Source organism: Syngnathoides biaculeatus, chromosome 2, assembly GCF_019802595.1.
Source record: "Syngnathoides biaculeatus isolate LvHL_M chromosome 2, ASM1980259v1, whole genome shotgun sequence".
Taxonomy (NCBI): domain Eukaryota; kingdom Metazoa; phylum Chordata; class Actinopteri; order Syngnathiformes; family Syngnathidae; genus Syngnathoides; species Syngnathoides biaculeatus.
The window spans coordinates 26,322,148-26,338,618 of NC_084641.1; the positions used below are offsets into that span (position 1 = coordinate 26,322,148).

A 16,471-nucleotide genomic window follows, 5' to 3' on the forward strand; every position below is an offset into this window, starting at 1 on the left:
CTATTTTTTCTACTCGGAAACAAATTTTACGCATGTGATTTTTTTGTTCTCGACCGTGGAGATTTGCGAGCATGGAGGCGCGCGGTCCCGCGCGTCAAATGTGAGTGACTGGTGATATACTCTTAACGTTAAGGTTTCGCAAATGGGAACGCCCGTTAAAGTTTCTGCAACGTGTTGGCCGTACGTCCATGCGAAAGAATCAACCACCTAATGTTGGACATCGAATGTGATGACATTTCTGATGCTTATTGTTCATGCAAAGCAGGGTAAGTTTGCATTTTTACGCAACATAAACGTGTCAATTCGAAATGACATCGACGTTCATAGTGGAGCATTCATTTACATAAACGATGGCAGTATGCGTGTCCTCTATCGGTCTGAACGTATGTACTGTACACGTAAATGTAGGCTCAAAATATTTGTATTCACGTGGTGCGTTTAATCGTGGATAAGTACGCTTGAGAGCAGAGCCGAGGTGCAGCTGGAAGCTTTGAGGTAGAGCTTCCTCCTTCCTTTATAAATGTTACACCAACTAATTGAGTAACTTACCTTGGAACAAACGACTTTGTGCTGATTTCTCTTCGATACGTTCAGATGGTCGTGAGGTCGCCCACGAGCCTCAATCCACCGTTTGCATTTATCTAAATTACGCTTTGAGGTGGGTGGGAAAGCACACTAGATTTTCTCCCAGTAATCTCTCTGGAAAGCGCTCGTCTCCATTACACGTTCCCCAGCCACATCGAAGCAGCATATTTCCTACTCGGACATAAGCAGGACTATACAATCGCAATTCAGAGGCTTAAAGTAACCACGCGTTCTCATAGTTTGCGGGTAAAAGATAGCGGCTCCGGGCAGCGTGGGCGGAGTTCAGAAAATGACGCTCACCGATTGGTCAAAAGGAAGATGTCAACCAGTCTCACGGATCCATGCATCCGTGGCATACTGTACATAGAGTAAACAAAAGTGGTGTGATGACGTCACAAGAAGCTATTGCGATCATAATCTGTTAATTTTGCCCCATTTCCTGAACATCCCAAATCAGTGCGGTTTCCCTTTAATTAACGGAAGCCCGACATTTTTTTTGTCTGTTCATTAACTTTTTGACGCCTTTGTGAATTATTTTTATTTTATTTTTTTTTTTAAAATCCACTTTTCTGGGATGGCTGCTGAAGGACGAATTAGCCTCGGCGCTTTTAACACACCGCCATCCTGTCTACACCTGACCATCTCAGCCCCTTTTGCCCTTTTCCTGGGCTGTCACTGAAAAACTATAGAATAACACTTCTCCAATCCTTATCCAAACACAGACAAATCCCCCCCCCCCCCCCGCCCCACCCCCCATCAGCCGTGGCCCCGGGCTCTGACAGGACGATCTTAGCTGCACGGCAACAGGAAGTGTGCGCTGTCCGTCAGCGGCGGTCCCTTTCGGATAACCTCCACGCTTGCCCTGGTTGTGTAAATGATCATCCTTTATTTGATAAACACGCTTCCCTTGATGAGGATCATTCGGAAGATTAGTTCCTGCCTGGTAATGAAATTAAATCTGTCCTGAAGGTATTTGTGGAATGAGTGCAATTATCCATCATCGGCAGGTTTTCAACCCCCATCACCTTTTGCTCAGGAGCCGATAAATCCTTTTCAACTGCTTTCGTGTGTCTGTTTGCGCGTGCACATGTGTGCACACCTTCCGTGGAAGTGATCTAAATTATGCCTTCCTTACGTTTGCAGTCCTTCGTGTTACGGGTGAGCTGGAATCCAGGTCGACATTCGCAGGAGATGCCCCCCTTCTGCGTTTCCCGACAGATGTGAGCACAGCCGTGATTCTTGTCCATGCAGGTGGGTCCCTCTTTTGCTCCTTCCGGTCGCACTGAGAAGGAAAGACACGGAGCTTTTTACTCCTTTGCATATCACACAGATTCCACACTGATTCAGGTGACTGACAACGAGGCAGGTTTCGGACGATCGGCGCTCGTGAGATGAGTAAAAAATGTTCACGTCGGTGTCACATGCCCTAAAAATCACATTTATGCCTACTGTTGGTGACTGACATACGCAGCAAACCCCCTTTGCAGAGCTCCAAGCATTTGTTGGAACACGCTCACTTGCTTTAGGCTATAAAAAGGAGGCTGCCTACAGAAAAAGGAGAAAACTCCCAGCAGGAGCTTGCAATTTCAATAGAGGTAATCACCATAAATGGGGGGGAGGAAAAAAAAAAAAAAAGAACACAATCCTCTCTGGGGAAACACAGATCAAAAGAAACCAAATGAGCGTCTTAATGTGTAGTTTTACACGACAAGTCATTTAATCAATCAATTTAATCATCCGCATGATTCAAAGCGTAATCATAATGAGGCATGATCTTTATGCGATAACACACTGTACTGTGAAAGCTTGAAGAAGTGTGGAAGAATGAGTACTGTATGGCTACCATCGCGTATTAAAAAATGACTAATTTTCCTCCTCCTTCGTTCTGTGTCGTAATCAAGACAACTTCCTTGGCTGGGAAGACTGAAATTGGATGTGTTTGTTGTGAAACCTCAGCTCCACCGCAGATGAAGTGACATGCGTCAGCTCCCTGGCTCATTAAAAACCAAACAAGTCCCATCGCCTCTTTTTCTTGTGGTGCACGAGGGAAACTGCGAGCACCAAAACATCTCCATTAATGTTTCATGAAACCTGCTGCCAATTCGAAGGGCACTCGGAGGTCTGACTTCCATAATAAACCAACCTTTTCCTGTCTTCTTCTTTTCCTTTCAGCTTTTCCTGTTAGGGGTCACCACAGCGTGTCATCCTTTTCCATGTAAGCCTAGCTCCTGCATCCTCCTCTCTGACCCAAACTGTCCTCATGTCCTCCCTCACAACGTCAATCAACCTTCTCTTAGGTCTTCCTCTCACTCTCTCGCTTGGCAGTTTCATCCTCATCACCCTTCCTACCAATAAACTCACTCTCTCTCCTCTGGATGTGTCCAAACCATCGAAGTCTACTCTCTCTAACTTTGTCTCCAAAACATCTAACTTTGGCTGTCTCTCTGATGAGCTCATTTCTAATCCTATCCAACCTGCTCACTCCTCGAGACAACCTCAACATCTTCCTTTCTGCCACTTCCAGCTCTGCTGTTGTCGCTTAACTCTTTTCTCACATAGCACATCTGACGCCTTCCGCCACCCGTTCCAAGCTGCTTAGACCCCCCCCCCTTTTTTTTTTTTAAAAAACTTCCCAACCATGCTCACCCGAGGCTTCTCAAGTCCTCCACCCTTGTTATCTGCTCTCCCTGAAGCCTGACTTTTCCCCCCTCAACCTCTCATTAATGTTCAAATATTTTGCCATACTCTGGCTAATCTTCATTAATCTCCTTTCCAGTGCTTACTTCCACTTTTCTAACTGGTCCTCCACCGCCTCCCTGTCTTCGCTAAAGAGCACAATGTCATCATCATCGTCATCTCTTAGCCTATCCATCACCACTGCAAACGGGAAAGGGCTCAGAGGTGATCCCTAATGCGGTCCCACTTCCATCTTAAATTCATCTGTCACGCCTACACCACACCTCACCACTGCTCGAGTGCCCTCAAACAGTAGTCTCCAAAACAATATCAGTCCAATGTGACTAACCAAATGAATCCACGTTTTCAGTATAGTTTTTATTGCTACACGTCAAACAAGTTACCAGTAGGTGCGGTAGATTGTCAGAAAATCAATAAGACCTAGCATTTATGATATACACACTCTTAAATTTGTGCAGCCGGGCAATTTGTTGAGAGGGTGTGCTAAAAAGCACTGTGGCATTCATGTTGTTGTTGTTGTTGTAGCCGAGTACGACGGTCGTTATTCCGTATCAAGGTCCAGAAAGTGAGCCACATCGGCCGGGGCCCTCATTAGAGATGGATCTATGTGCCTGCGCCACACCTCTGCACCCATGGAGTCGCCCAAAGTCTCGATCCCCCAAGCACGAATGGTCATCTGTGGCATTCATCCAGTCAGGTAATTAATTTTGCAAAGAACAGGTGTGAATTAGGTGCCCCCAATTAAAGGATGAAGCCAGCAACTGTTGAATATCCATTTCTCCTTGAAAGCCTGATGAAAATGGTCGTTCGACACATTGTGGAGAACAGCGTACTTCGATTAAAAGTTTGATCGGAGAGGGAAAACCTTATAAAGAGGTGTAAAAATAAAAAGTAAAGTGCATTCAGCCAAAGTGATCTCGAATGCCTTAAAATGGGGAGCAAAACCAGAGACACGTGGCAGAAAATGGAAGACAACCATCAAATTGGATCGCAGAATAACCAGAACGGCAAAGCGTCAGCCAACAATCAGCTCCAGGATAATCAAAGACAGATAGCTAAAAACAAACGATTTTTGGGGTATTTTACGTTTTCATGGTAACTATGTTTGTTAAGGAATACGAATCTTGTTCTTTCCCACTAAGACATTATGAATATTAAGAAAGAACACTGTGATTTTGATCGTTGGGAACCTAATCAGTGTCACTGATGCTGTCGTGGTACTGCACTGGTGGCCTGACTTTGGTTCAGACAGCGTGGGTTCCTTCCCCACACAGTAAAGCGTGAGTACAAATGGTTGTTCCGTCTCTTAAGTGGCCTGGATGTAACCCACCTAGTTCAGCACTCCGTGACCCTGAACAGGATAAGCAAGCATTGAAAAGGGATGCATGGATGGAAAGCTAATCAGCAACAGTCGATCACAGCCATGCTCAGAAAAAATTTAATTCAGGCCAGTCCATACTACATAGGGAGTGATTTAGGTACGCCATGTTGCCGCACAACAGTCCTACACAATTTTCCATGTGAATCTGCAAGTATTTTCAATTATTCCTTTAGACAAGTGGTTGAAAACTCAGAGTCTCTGCAAAACTGGAGTCTGCAGCTCACAGGCACACAAGGTACTTTGGACCCAGAGGCTGAAGATAATTTGCTGAGCCCATTAAAAATGACCATTTTGGTTGTAGTATCTGGGACTAATATGGTTGAATCAGAATACAATATAGTACTGCAACTTGTGAGTCCCTGGTGAAGAAAACAGATGCGCTTAGGTTCCCCACCCAAGGATGGAAAATGGACAGTAGCAAAACACACTTAGCGCATTCAAATGTGCGCACACTCGGAACTTTGCCAACCACAGCCTGCACACTTCCCCTAACTTTCGGAGCTTCCAGAGCGATATGCGAACATTTTTCTTCCTTGGTGCAAGCCCAGTATGCTGCCAAGAAGCCAGGCTCGGATGACTCAGCTGGCTTTTGTAAGGACCCCACTCGCAAATTTCAATCAGAGTCAAGGGAAGTATGTGTTGATGAGGAGGGTTAGCGCGGAGAATTTGGTCTGAAATGTATGCTGTGTGTGTCTGTACGTGTGCACATGAGAGCAATGTATGTCCCTCTGTTGAGCCCGAAAACCACACCCGTGGTGCTTTTCTCAGTTGGAGAGATTCTTGTGGGTATTGATACCTTAAAACATGAGGTCTGGTGTTGTAGCTGGTCATAGTTGCCGTTCGTTAAGGTTAACATGATGATTAAGTGTGTCAATAATTTGCGAGAAGGCTATAGGATTATTACAAATAAGTCTGTAAGGTAATCGTTTATTATGCCTGGGCCCCACACAAATTTTATCTTATGAGCGTGGTCCGTCGATGGGTTTGGTTATATTCTATATATTGTGGTTGAAACGGGACTAGTAATCATAAGAAATCATCCATTTGTACATATCAAGAACATTTATAAGGTCTTTCTTGTTTTTTGGTGCCCTTGTAGTTTTTGAGCCTGCAAAGTCTAAGGTGGGTGGCCAGACTTTTTTACCCCAAGATCTACTTTTCAAGCAGTCAGCCTCTCGCGAGGTAACGAAGACAGTGGGGGTGGGAAATTAGGCTGTGGATTAGGCTGTGCCAAGGTTGGAATTTGAAAATTACACACCATCTCATCCTGCACTTTCTACTTTGCCTTCAGACCAGACCTTTCCCACTCGGAAAAGAGAAAATCTCCTCAAGTTTAATCACTTTTTCTTCAATTATTCACATACTCCGACAGTCATTGCATCTTAAAAACAACAGCAATTCTTTTTTAACTTTCTCCATTAGCATCGAGAGTAAACATAAGCAGCATGTCTAGCACGTCTTTGCTCTACGTTGCCCAGACTGTGTTGCTAACTAAAGCCCCGGTGTTGGGCATCATTATAAAACACATTGATGGGCTGCGTAAGTACTGTAACATTTGTAATTATGAGCGTACGTCTTTTGGGGGAAGCAGAGGTATAAGGTAAACTAGGAAACTTGTTAGAGAAAGTTCCGTGTGCTGCCTAAAAGAAACCAGTGGCTTCTTCTTTTCATTTTTTTTACAGTACGTATGTGAATTGTGCCATTGGCTGTAACAACCAGTCATCCCTCACTCATTGAATCACATTGCAAAATGCCACAAACTCACTAGCTATATGTTATATTTTCAATTTGAATTGGATTTTGTTTTTTGTTTTTGGCGCAACACAGAATATCTGCGAAGAGACTGCATCAGCGCGCAGTTTAGAGGGAACATTGGCTGACATTTTATTTTTTTGTTTTGACACACCGTCCCGCAATCGACCAAGACCGCCTCGCGATCGACGCATTGAGCACCCCTGGTCTAAGGTATCAGACAAGTATGGCATATAAGAATGAGGATCACGATAACAAGGAAGGTGCTTCTACTGTAAAACCTGTGAACTGTGTTGGAGATTTAAGAGAAATGAGGAATTCAGTGCTCCCTTTCCTCATCTGTTTGTCTTTTCAAGGGCCAGAGTGAGAAAATGAGTGATAAATCCATGAACTTAACGTAGGGTTGAATTTCCATCCAAGTAACCCCACTGGACTGAAAATTACTTACTGAGGCTGCATTCTGCATCCCAAAACTCACACCACCGCCCCCCCCTCATCATTTTTATGCCGCCCTGCTACCCGAATGCTACGGCCCCATCCATCAATAACATGCCGGTCTGGGGGCCAGAACCTGGGCCTTCATCTCTCAGAGGACCAATAAAAGTCACAGTGTTGACACAATGGACCTTTTCTCTGGGCCAAACACAGCCGTCATCCACACTGTGCCATTCCCTCGCAGCTTTTTTATCATTACTGGATGACGGGAAGGAGAAAGAAAAACAACCCTTCATATGAATTCAGATGGGAAAGTGAAAGGGAAAAATAACTCCAGATATGAACCACATTCCAACTGCAGCAACAAGCTTGCGCATATCCAACCTATATGGAGAAAGTCATCCAACGTAGACCTCTTAATTAGTACAAAGGTAGGCATGACTAGAGTCCAACATGTTGAGGATAAGCGGGAACAAGAAGCTTCATAGGCACAGGGAAAAAAGTGCATATTCAAACAAGAGAGCCCTTGCGTGGAAATAAAAGCGAACACTTCAATTAAGCGTTAAAACAAGTAGGACTGTTCCCTCAGAAACCTCTTTATCCCCAGGACAGGTCGTGACCTCTGAACCTTAAGCGCTACTCAAAGCTAATAAATTCCTTTGATGTAGCTTATGGCACGGCTCCTCCGTCTCCTTGGAAATGTTCTAATAACGAGAATGGTACTCTCATAACAAACTAGCACGGCTCTGTCCAAAAGTAACAGTGGATGTAAGTAGATGAATGTGCGGCCCCGCAGCCTGTGAATATGACAATAGTTTTATGCTTATTTGGAAAAGCACACACTGAGATAGTCCATGCAGCAGTTTTTTTTTTTTTTTGTTTGTTTTTTTTTTTTTAAATCCAGACTCAACCCAAAAGTGGCAAAAGGTCAGTCGTGTATGAAGAATTATTAAGTGCAAAGGGGCGAAAGACTTAATTCCACTAACTCACGGCAGACAAAATCAGTGATTGGGAAGTCATGTATGCAAAAACGTATGTGAGCTGAAACACACACACACACACACACACACACACACACACACACACACACACACAAGCGAACAGTGGCTGAAATGAGTATCCATCCATCCATCCATTTTCTTGGTCGCTTATCCTCACGGGGGCTGCGGGGAGTGCTGTAGCCTATCCCAACTGTCAACGGGCACCCTGAACTGGTTGCCAGCCAATCGCAGGGCACATGGAGACAAACAGCCGCACTCACAAATCACACCTAGGGGCAATTTAGAGTGTCCAATTAATGTTGCATGTTATTGGGATGTGGGAGGAAACCGAAGTGTCCGGAGGAAACCCACGCAGGCACGGGGAGAACATGCAAACTCCACACAGGCTGGTCCGGGATTGAACCCGGGGAACTCAGAACTGTGAGGCCAACGCTTTGCCAGGTGAGCCACCATGCTGCCCTGAAATTAGTATTTTTTTCCCCCAATTTTTGTCACATAATGTATTGTATTTCCAAAGGTATGGAGCCCCTAAAGGGAAATAAAGGGGGGGAAAAAGGAAACTTGTTTCTCATTATATTGAGAAACTTTCTCATTGTAATGAAAAATCTTCATTTGAATGAGAAAGTTCGTTTCTTATTTGAATGTTTCTCATTTCTCATTTAAAACCTTCTCATTCAAGTCTCTCCTGGGAGTGGTAGCTTCCTCCATTCGGCTGGCCGTACATTATCTTATTTACAGCAAGCTTCCATCGCTTGTCAGCTGAGAGAATGGCAACAGAAAAGGACTTGCTCTCTGGAATATACCGGATAATGTCATCGACCAACTAAAAGACCTATAAATGTAAACTTTCATCACATTGGTATAGCAGTATAGGCTATAGGATAGCTGAGCCATATTTTCTAGTGTGTGTGTAAATAATAGCAGTTTCCCATTCAAACAAGAAACTTTCTCATTCAAATGAGAACATTTCTCTCTCTCTCTCTCTCCTCTCTCTCTCTCTCTCTCTCTCTCTCTACACACACACACACATTACATGCACAAGAAGATCCAAGGAGAACAAAAAGTTTTTGAAGCCACGTACCCGAGAGACTGGAACAATGATTGTGAAGTAGTGCACGGCATGCTAAGAGTTTATAGTCTGCTCTGAGTGCTTAGAGTAGTGAAAAGAGGGCACATGGGTCATGCCGAGCTGCTGTCATATGTCTCACAGGGGTGATCCTCCTCGGAGTGGAGAACATTAAGCAGCTCGCGAGTGCTGGTTGGTTACGAACTGAAAAGAAGGGGCCTAAGCATGGAACTGCCACACTATTAAAGCAACATTCCTTCCTCTTAGATAATGGGCCCTTAAAAGTTTTAATAGGAGGATAAAAATGTCAGCGCATAGAAAGGAGAACGGGAAAGGAGCTGAACCGGATTTGGTCAGGCTGAGCTGCAACACAGATGGTCACACTGAGTGACGAGCCAGCGAGTGGCTAAAGAAAGAAGAGAATCCATCCATGTGCTCCTGTTCAATGTGCACGCTGAAAAAGCCGCTCGAAGCAGGTGGTTCCCATTTTGGGATTGAAACAATCGAAAGTAAACACCTTGAGATACGATCGACACGCATCAGCAAATTGATGAATTTACAGATTTGATCACAAACGTCCACCTTGGTAAACCTCACAGTCGGTGAACTGAATCTATTCATGTGTTTTTTATTCTTTGATCTCTTTATTTTCCCTTTATGCTTCTAAGTTGTTATAATGCGGGTCTTTGTGACACTGTTTCCTTTCATACTTTCAAGTCCTTATGATGTGACGCGGTTTCCTCTAATGCTCTTGGGTCCGTGTGACGCAAACTCTCTGTGTTCTTTGTGTCGCGGAAGTCTGAAATGTTTCAAGGATGGCCTATATAAGGACGAGAAAGACGGACAACGAGGCTTCTTGTTACGACCTCAGCACTGCTCTGGGAAACTCCGCTGCTTGGAACACTCACTACACGGAAGCATGCTGCCTTTCGTTTTTGGACCAGCTGAAACTTTGCTAACTTGGAATACCCGCTGGGACGAACATTTGCTTGTTTGGGAACACTCGTTCAACATTGGTGACTCTTCGCCGTTGTGGCTCAACTATTCTGTTCTTGAACGCCCATTTTGTGTTACCTATTTTATCGAGTTTGTGTTGATGTGTGTGAGATTAAATGATCAGAAACGCAATAGAACTGCCTTGTCGCATTTTGCTGGCTTGAACAAAGGGGACGTTAGTCTAAATTCACACATAACAATGTGTATACATTAAATCAGTAATCCTAGAAGATTAGCTCAACTGCATATTCCCTTGGAATGCCTCTTCGCTAATCTGCAAGTGACCAAGTGTAGCAGAAATAGCTACAGCATTTGATTGGCTTCTTTGATTAAACGTTAAAGTGATCCTAAAATGGCTTAAGATTTGGTGCATATTCATGTTGAAAATGATCTCGAGAATATCGTCTACGTGTGTGACAGCAATTGTTAACCGTATGCAATGCATAGGTCTGGACTGACAGGTGTATCTGCATAATGCATGCGTCTCACATCTCAGCGTTTTTGTCCATCTGTGTCGCAGACTGTAACACAACACCTGCTGGGGATGTACTCCCTCTCGTCTTCACGTTCATATTCTATCAGGGTCACCTTGCTGTGAAGTCTCAAAGGAATCCCCTCTGCAGTTGTGCTTCCTCTCACAAAAGAAAGTGTGCCAGCTGCAGACGTCCAGTATGTGATTGTATAGACACATTCTTTCCTTAAATCAAAAAGGGACAGACAGCTAAATGTGTCTCAAAAGAGCTCTGGCGTGCCGGTTATAGCCATGACAGCCAAGTGTTAGTGGAAAAACCCCACTGGCACAGAGGCAGTCCACAGCAGTGCTGGGCTGGCCAGCCTTGGGATTCAGCCTTCAAGAAAGCCGCAAGCAAAAGGGATGCCCGTCTAAACTCGGGCCCAGCAAACCCAGTGGCAAGGCAGTCAGCATTTGCGAAAAACCCTAACCCACCGATGTGTATTTGTTCAAGGGTGGGGGGTCAGGGCAGCAGGGGCATGGAGGCTGTGAAAGTGGACAAAGAGGAAGGATGATGGGAAGATAATGTTGTACGCAGAGAGAGAGAGAGAGAGAGAGAGAGAGAGAGAGAGGGTGGAAAGGACAGAGGAGAAGTGGACACAGGACTAATGACGGAAACATTTCCTTTTGCTTGCTGCTCGATTGACGGCAAAGCCTTTGCTGCTCACGACCAGAGCATAAGGCGCTCCATGTGCTTCACTTCCTCGGAGTAGGGAAAGAGCCCAGTTATACGGCTGGGCTGCAAAGCAACAGAGCGGCGAGTTCTACACTTGTAAAAACAGTTTTGCGGCAAACATGCAGGCGTGCTAAGAGCCATGAGGGCACACGGCAGGTCGTCTCCTGCCCAGTGGGACGACCCGACAGTACTGGCAGAGCACTAAAAACATTCAACTCTTTGCCTTATATCACTTGAAGAATGAAAACCGGCAGTCATATGACACGCTACTTTCGTAAAAAGAAGCGTAATAAAACAAGTTTCAATCACCACTTATCTGATTACACACAGGAAGGCTGCGAAGCAAAACTAACTTTTATGCAACTATTTATTATGGAATTTCATCACATTTATTGGAAATTCCTTGCATTTTTGCACTTCTCGCTGGTCGGCACAGAAAACACACATTTCGAAACTGACACAACCCGGTTAAAATCATGCTTGAACGTGTCCCAGGAATTAAGAAAAATAAAAGCCGCAGCGTTCTGCATGCTCGCTTTTAAATGGAGGGGAGAAAATAATCAACAAGTGGGGCAACGGGAATCTACAAAGAAAATGAAAGTTATGACACAGTACATTCTTCTCGTCTGCATCCTGCGATACACTTTCTGTCTATGGTGTGACGGAGTGCACGCCAATGACAGATTCCTACCGGCTGTCTGTGGTTTTTTTTTTCCTTTTAACGTTATTTTTACTCTACTATAAAGCCCTAGTTTTCATTTTTGCAAGTTGAGAAGTGTCTGTTTTGCGGCTAATCCACAAACTTCAGCCACATTACAGTCTCAGAGGACTTGAGGTGGGGGACGAACATCAACTCCATCCTCAAAAAAGCCAAGCCAAGCATGTATTTCTTGCGGCTTCTGAGGAAGCACGGCCTGTAACAAGAGCTGCTGAGACAGTTCTACACGGCGAGTAGCTGAGTACCTCCATCACAGTCTGGTTTGGGGCCGCAACAAAAAAGGACCAACTCAGACTGCAACGGACAACCAAAACCACTGAACGGATCGTCGGCACCACGCTAAACACGACTGAATGCTTGCACGCAACGGGAACTAGGTCCAGAGCAAGCAGGATCCTTTCAGCTCCTCCGCATCCTGGCCACCAGCTCTTCCAGTTACTTCCGTCAGGAAAGCGCTACAGATCAATGAAAGTCAAAAGTAGCAGGCATCCGAACAGTTTTTTTTCCCTCTAGCAATTAAGTCATTAAATTCTTGATCAGCAAACCTACTATTTTTCTGCCTTGTTGCATATTAGGACACTCACATCCTCCTCGTCCAATCATTATTAATATTAGAAATAAAAAAGTAAGTTGCTTTCAGCTTGTCCCGTTAGGGGTCGCCACAGCGTAACGTCTCAGACGAACGCTCATATTTGTTTGGCACAGTTTTTACGCCGGACGCCCTTCCTGACGCAACCCCTGTTGGGGAGTTGAGACCCCAGTGAGATACGAAATCACGGTCCCCGGTTTACCAAACCGATGCTCTAACCACTGAGGTATGGGGCCTTTAGTATGAGAAATGTGTATATATTTTGTATTAGGTATATGTATTTTGTAGACCGCACTTTAAACTGCTCCCTTTGCACCTCCACAGAAATGTCTCTTGTTCTTTGTTCTTGTTGCTACGTTGTTCCTTGTTCTGAATGTCGCACCAGGGGCAGCACCGACTGCCGGAGAAAAATTCCTTGTGTGTTTTTACACACTTGGCTAGTAAAGCTGATTCTGATTCTGAAAATGTAGGTTGTTGTCGCCCTAATAACTAGACAAGCAGAGTTGCTCCAATTAAATCACGTCATCAGAAAGTAAAATGTCGTTTTTCGGGGTCCCCGCGCAGTGCATACTGCTGGCTATCGGTAAATTTTGAAAAAAGCGAATTCACAACACGATACACAGCAGCGCCTTTGTCCAGAAATTTTGTGTTCAGAGAGAGAATCTATGTCCACAAGCTTTCAATTACACTTACAGGGCCAAAAGGCCAGAGGGCAGGTTGGTACTTTCAACATATATGAATATAGAATTTGACGTGTGTATGCATGCGTGTTTATATTCTGGTCCACAATCCAGTGTCTCAGGAGGGAGAAGCAGTGCACCGTCAACACCGTGTGCAGTGGGGATGAGGCGCTGCTGAGCTTGAGTCAGGCACAGGAAGGAAAATACTTCGTAGAGCTCCTCAATTCCACCAACATGCTGTGGGGGTGTCCTGGTTGACATGGTTGACATGACATTGAGTGGACAACAGGGACAGTGCCTCTGGATTGATAGACTGGGTGAAAGGAGACCAGAGGATAATGTTCCGCACACAGGTGGGAGCGGACTTCTCAGTCTCCCTGGTAAAGTCTATTCGGTAGGGTCGGGGAGGAGTGTCCATAGGGAAGTCGAATCTCAAACTAAAGAGAAGCAGCTTTCATTTTCATGTTGGAAAAGGGTTCTGAAAGGTCCAATCTACATGGGCTTTGTGGTTTTGGAGAAGGTGTTCAACCGAGTCTCTCAGAGAGTCCTGTACATACATTTGCACAAATACAAATATTTGGATTTTCAAGTATTTTTTTTTTTTTTTGCTATGCACAATAAAAACACATCAATGAAATAATTACTTTGCTAATCTCCTGTCAGTCAATCAAAGATAAAAAAAAATAAGAACAATATGAAAGCTAATATAGTAAAAAACAAAATAGAAACAGTTATTTGTGTCACCATACATAAAATGTAGTAAGGAAATATGATCGTCTGTAGCGTCCACGTCTAAAGCTTAATTGCTGCAAGTCAATATTTTGACATATTCCAGATTTTTGGGTTGTGAAGCAAAAGCTCTTCGGATCAACCTCATAAAATCTCTCTGAGTAGCAGATAATTCAACACGACATTACAAATATATTAACCAAAAAAAAAAAAAAAAAAAACGCTTCATAAATCTTGGAATTAACACATGAACTGAAGTTTGTATGGCAATATATAGTGTTGCTGTGAAGGGATTCAAATAATACCGTGACATTAATCTTATAGATGGCATTCATACTACCATATACGTAATTCAAGCTTCCTGTTCCAGACCCAGATTTCCCATTAGGTGCATTTGTGTGTATCGTGAGACGGGAACTCTGTTTTTCAGTCTTCAGAATTTTGTGACATTTTGATTGAGCCTCGGCTCAAGATAGCTTAGGAAGTCCTGCTCTGTTCAATGCAATCGAATTGCCATTAATACTAAGAATGCATCAGATCACACCGATCAGCCTACTCTAATAAGACCGAATACATGAGTTTTACGTGACGAACGTAACAATCCATGAACGCGCACCGAGTAGTTGCACTACTTTAAGTTCATGAATGTGCACAGCAGAAATGATAATCGTGTAGGTTGCTTGTGTCTGAAATTCCTGAATTCCAGTGTAGTGGATCCTGTCTCGATCAAATCAAATCCAATGCAGTGGACTCTTACTTGACCTAAATGTCATTTCTACCAACCACAAAGCGCCTTGGCTGGCCTTTCAAAGACGATCTCTCTTCGGGAGAAGAAATGTTTGGGGAGAATAAATGAACTGTTACATTTTGGCCAGCGAGATCGTGGAACCTCTTGTTTGGGAGGTCAGAGGGGATGTGGGTGGAGTTGGAGGGGGGGCACACCAATCTAATAAGAGACAGACCAGCAGCGACCTTGTCATTAGCAGAGACTGGAGCAGACCCCTGCTGCTTAATTGGCACAGGTTCAATGCTAACAAGGGTTTGGGGCAGAAGCAAAAGTCTGCAACCAGAATGCCAGACACCACAGCGTCCAGCTCACCACCGTCCACAGAAACTCAAAATTTGCCCACAATACTGTATCAGTTAATGACATCGGAACACTCAAACTTATGAGAAAACTGTAACCGAGGGTTAAGAGGAAATCCTGTAGAATGGAAAGAGAGTTGCATATAAACCTCCTTGGCCGGTGAATCGGATCACTTTTCATTTTCTTGAGGATTTATACTCGTGAGCCTCTCACAAATAAAAATTGAGCGCGCAACTATTCTTCAGCCCCAATACACAAGCAGACACGTATAATCATTCCAGAATTTCCTTCAGACTCACGATGCTTGCTTTAATGATACAACAACAACAAAAAAACAATGCCGGATAACAACATAGGTCATACCCAAATTGTGACAGACAAGGGATTGGTCACTGGTAATGCCACTGTCAACTGATAAAGCATCATTTTCGCAAAGGGCCCGACTTTTTTAAAGGACATGATGGACGTTGCATGTCGGGTGGGGGTGCCATCGGTGTCATACAAGCACCACACTTTGGTCCTGGTTAACAAAGTCTTAAGTTCTGCTGACAAACCACGATGAAAACAGACGAATCAGGGTTCATGAGGTATTTTGAAGCACGACCTTTCGAGCATTGGCAAAAATGTTACTGTAACCATGACGGAAAAGCTCAAACAGTGCTGAGGAAGTAATAACTTAAGCCAAAGCCGCAATATATTTTAACGCCAACCAGGTGCTTTTTGTACATAAACCTAACCAGACCTCAATTTGAGCGTTCACACATCATATAACATAATGATTTCCAAAGGCTCTTTTAATAAATGTACTGTTGTTACCTGGACGTCATGGCTTGACATCCAAAACTGACCCTTTGAAGGGTCCCAGCAGCTCATAAGCTCCACTTTTACTGATCGAGTGTTCATTTATGCTAAGTTGGGGAATGAGAAGGTGGTGAATAATAAGCGAGCAAGTCATCGTTCAAAATAATGAAACAGTGACAGAAAGACCTGCTATCTGCGTGAACGAGGGAGTTTTATTACCAGCACATTATCTGTATCGTCTGATCTGCATTTCATTTGGAAGCAATGAAGTTCAAATTAATATAAAAATGAAACGGTAAAGGGAATAATGAGCACATTTATCAAGTAAGAAGAGAAAGAGGGATCTTGGGGAGGCGGGCCTGGTGCTCAAGCTCTGCTTCTGAGACCAGGGAGAGAGTAGTGGTGCTTTGGAACAGACGATCCAGGTTTTTACTCCACTCAAATAACAGTGCGTTTATGAAATATAAACATTGACAGTTCACCAGGCCAGCCTGATCCCATAAACCAGACTTCCAAGACGCAGAGTTCACAATCCAGGGTAGTTTGGAACAACTACCACAGCGATGCCAGGTACAACTGGCTGGGTTTTGGAACCTGCTGAATAATGACTGCTCGCAAAAATATCTTTTTAGGATTGAGATAACAAATGAATGTTTATAGATGGCCCGAGTCAAGGCTAACGGTAGATGGAAATTGTATGGGACAAAGCAGGCCACGGGAGACCAGCTAAAATATGTTCAGGGATGAGATGGTCTCAACGAACAACT

At 44.1% G+C, this 16,471-nt stretch overlaps 1 protein-coding gene across 4 annotated transcripts in view; it reads right to left on the reverse strand.

Annotated features, from left to right (window-relative positions):
• Positions 1-16,471, reverse strand: part of scube3 (signal peptide, CUB domain, EGF-like 3) — a 141,300-nt gene that overhangs the window by 51,184 nt on the left and 73,645 nt on the right. For all 4 annotated transcript variants that reach the window (XM_061843690.1, XM_061843698.1, XM_061843681.1 and 1 more), the window contains exon 5: positions 1,721-1,867. In XM_061843690.1, the coding sequence (XP_061699674.1) occupies positions 1,721-1,867 (147 nt within the window). The remainder of the gene's footprint in view (positions 1-1,720; positions 1,868-16,471) is intronic.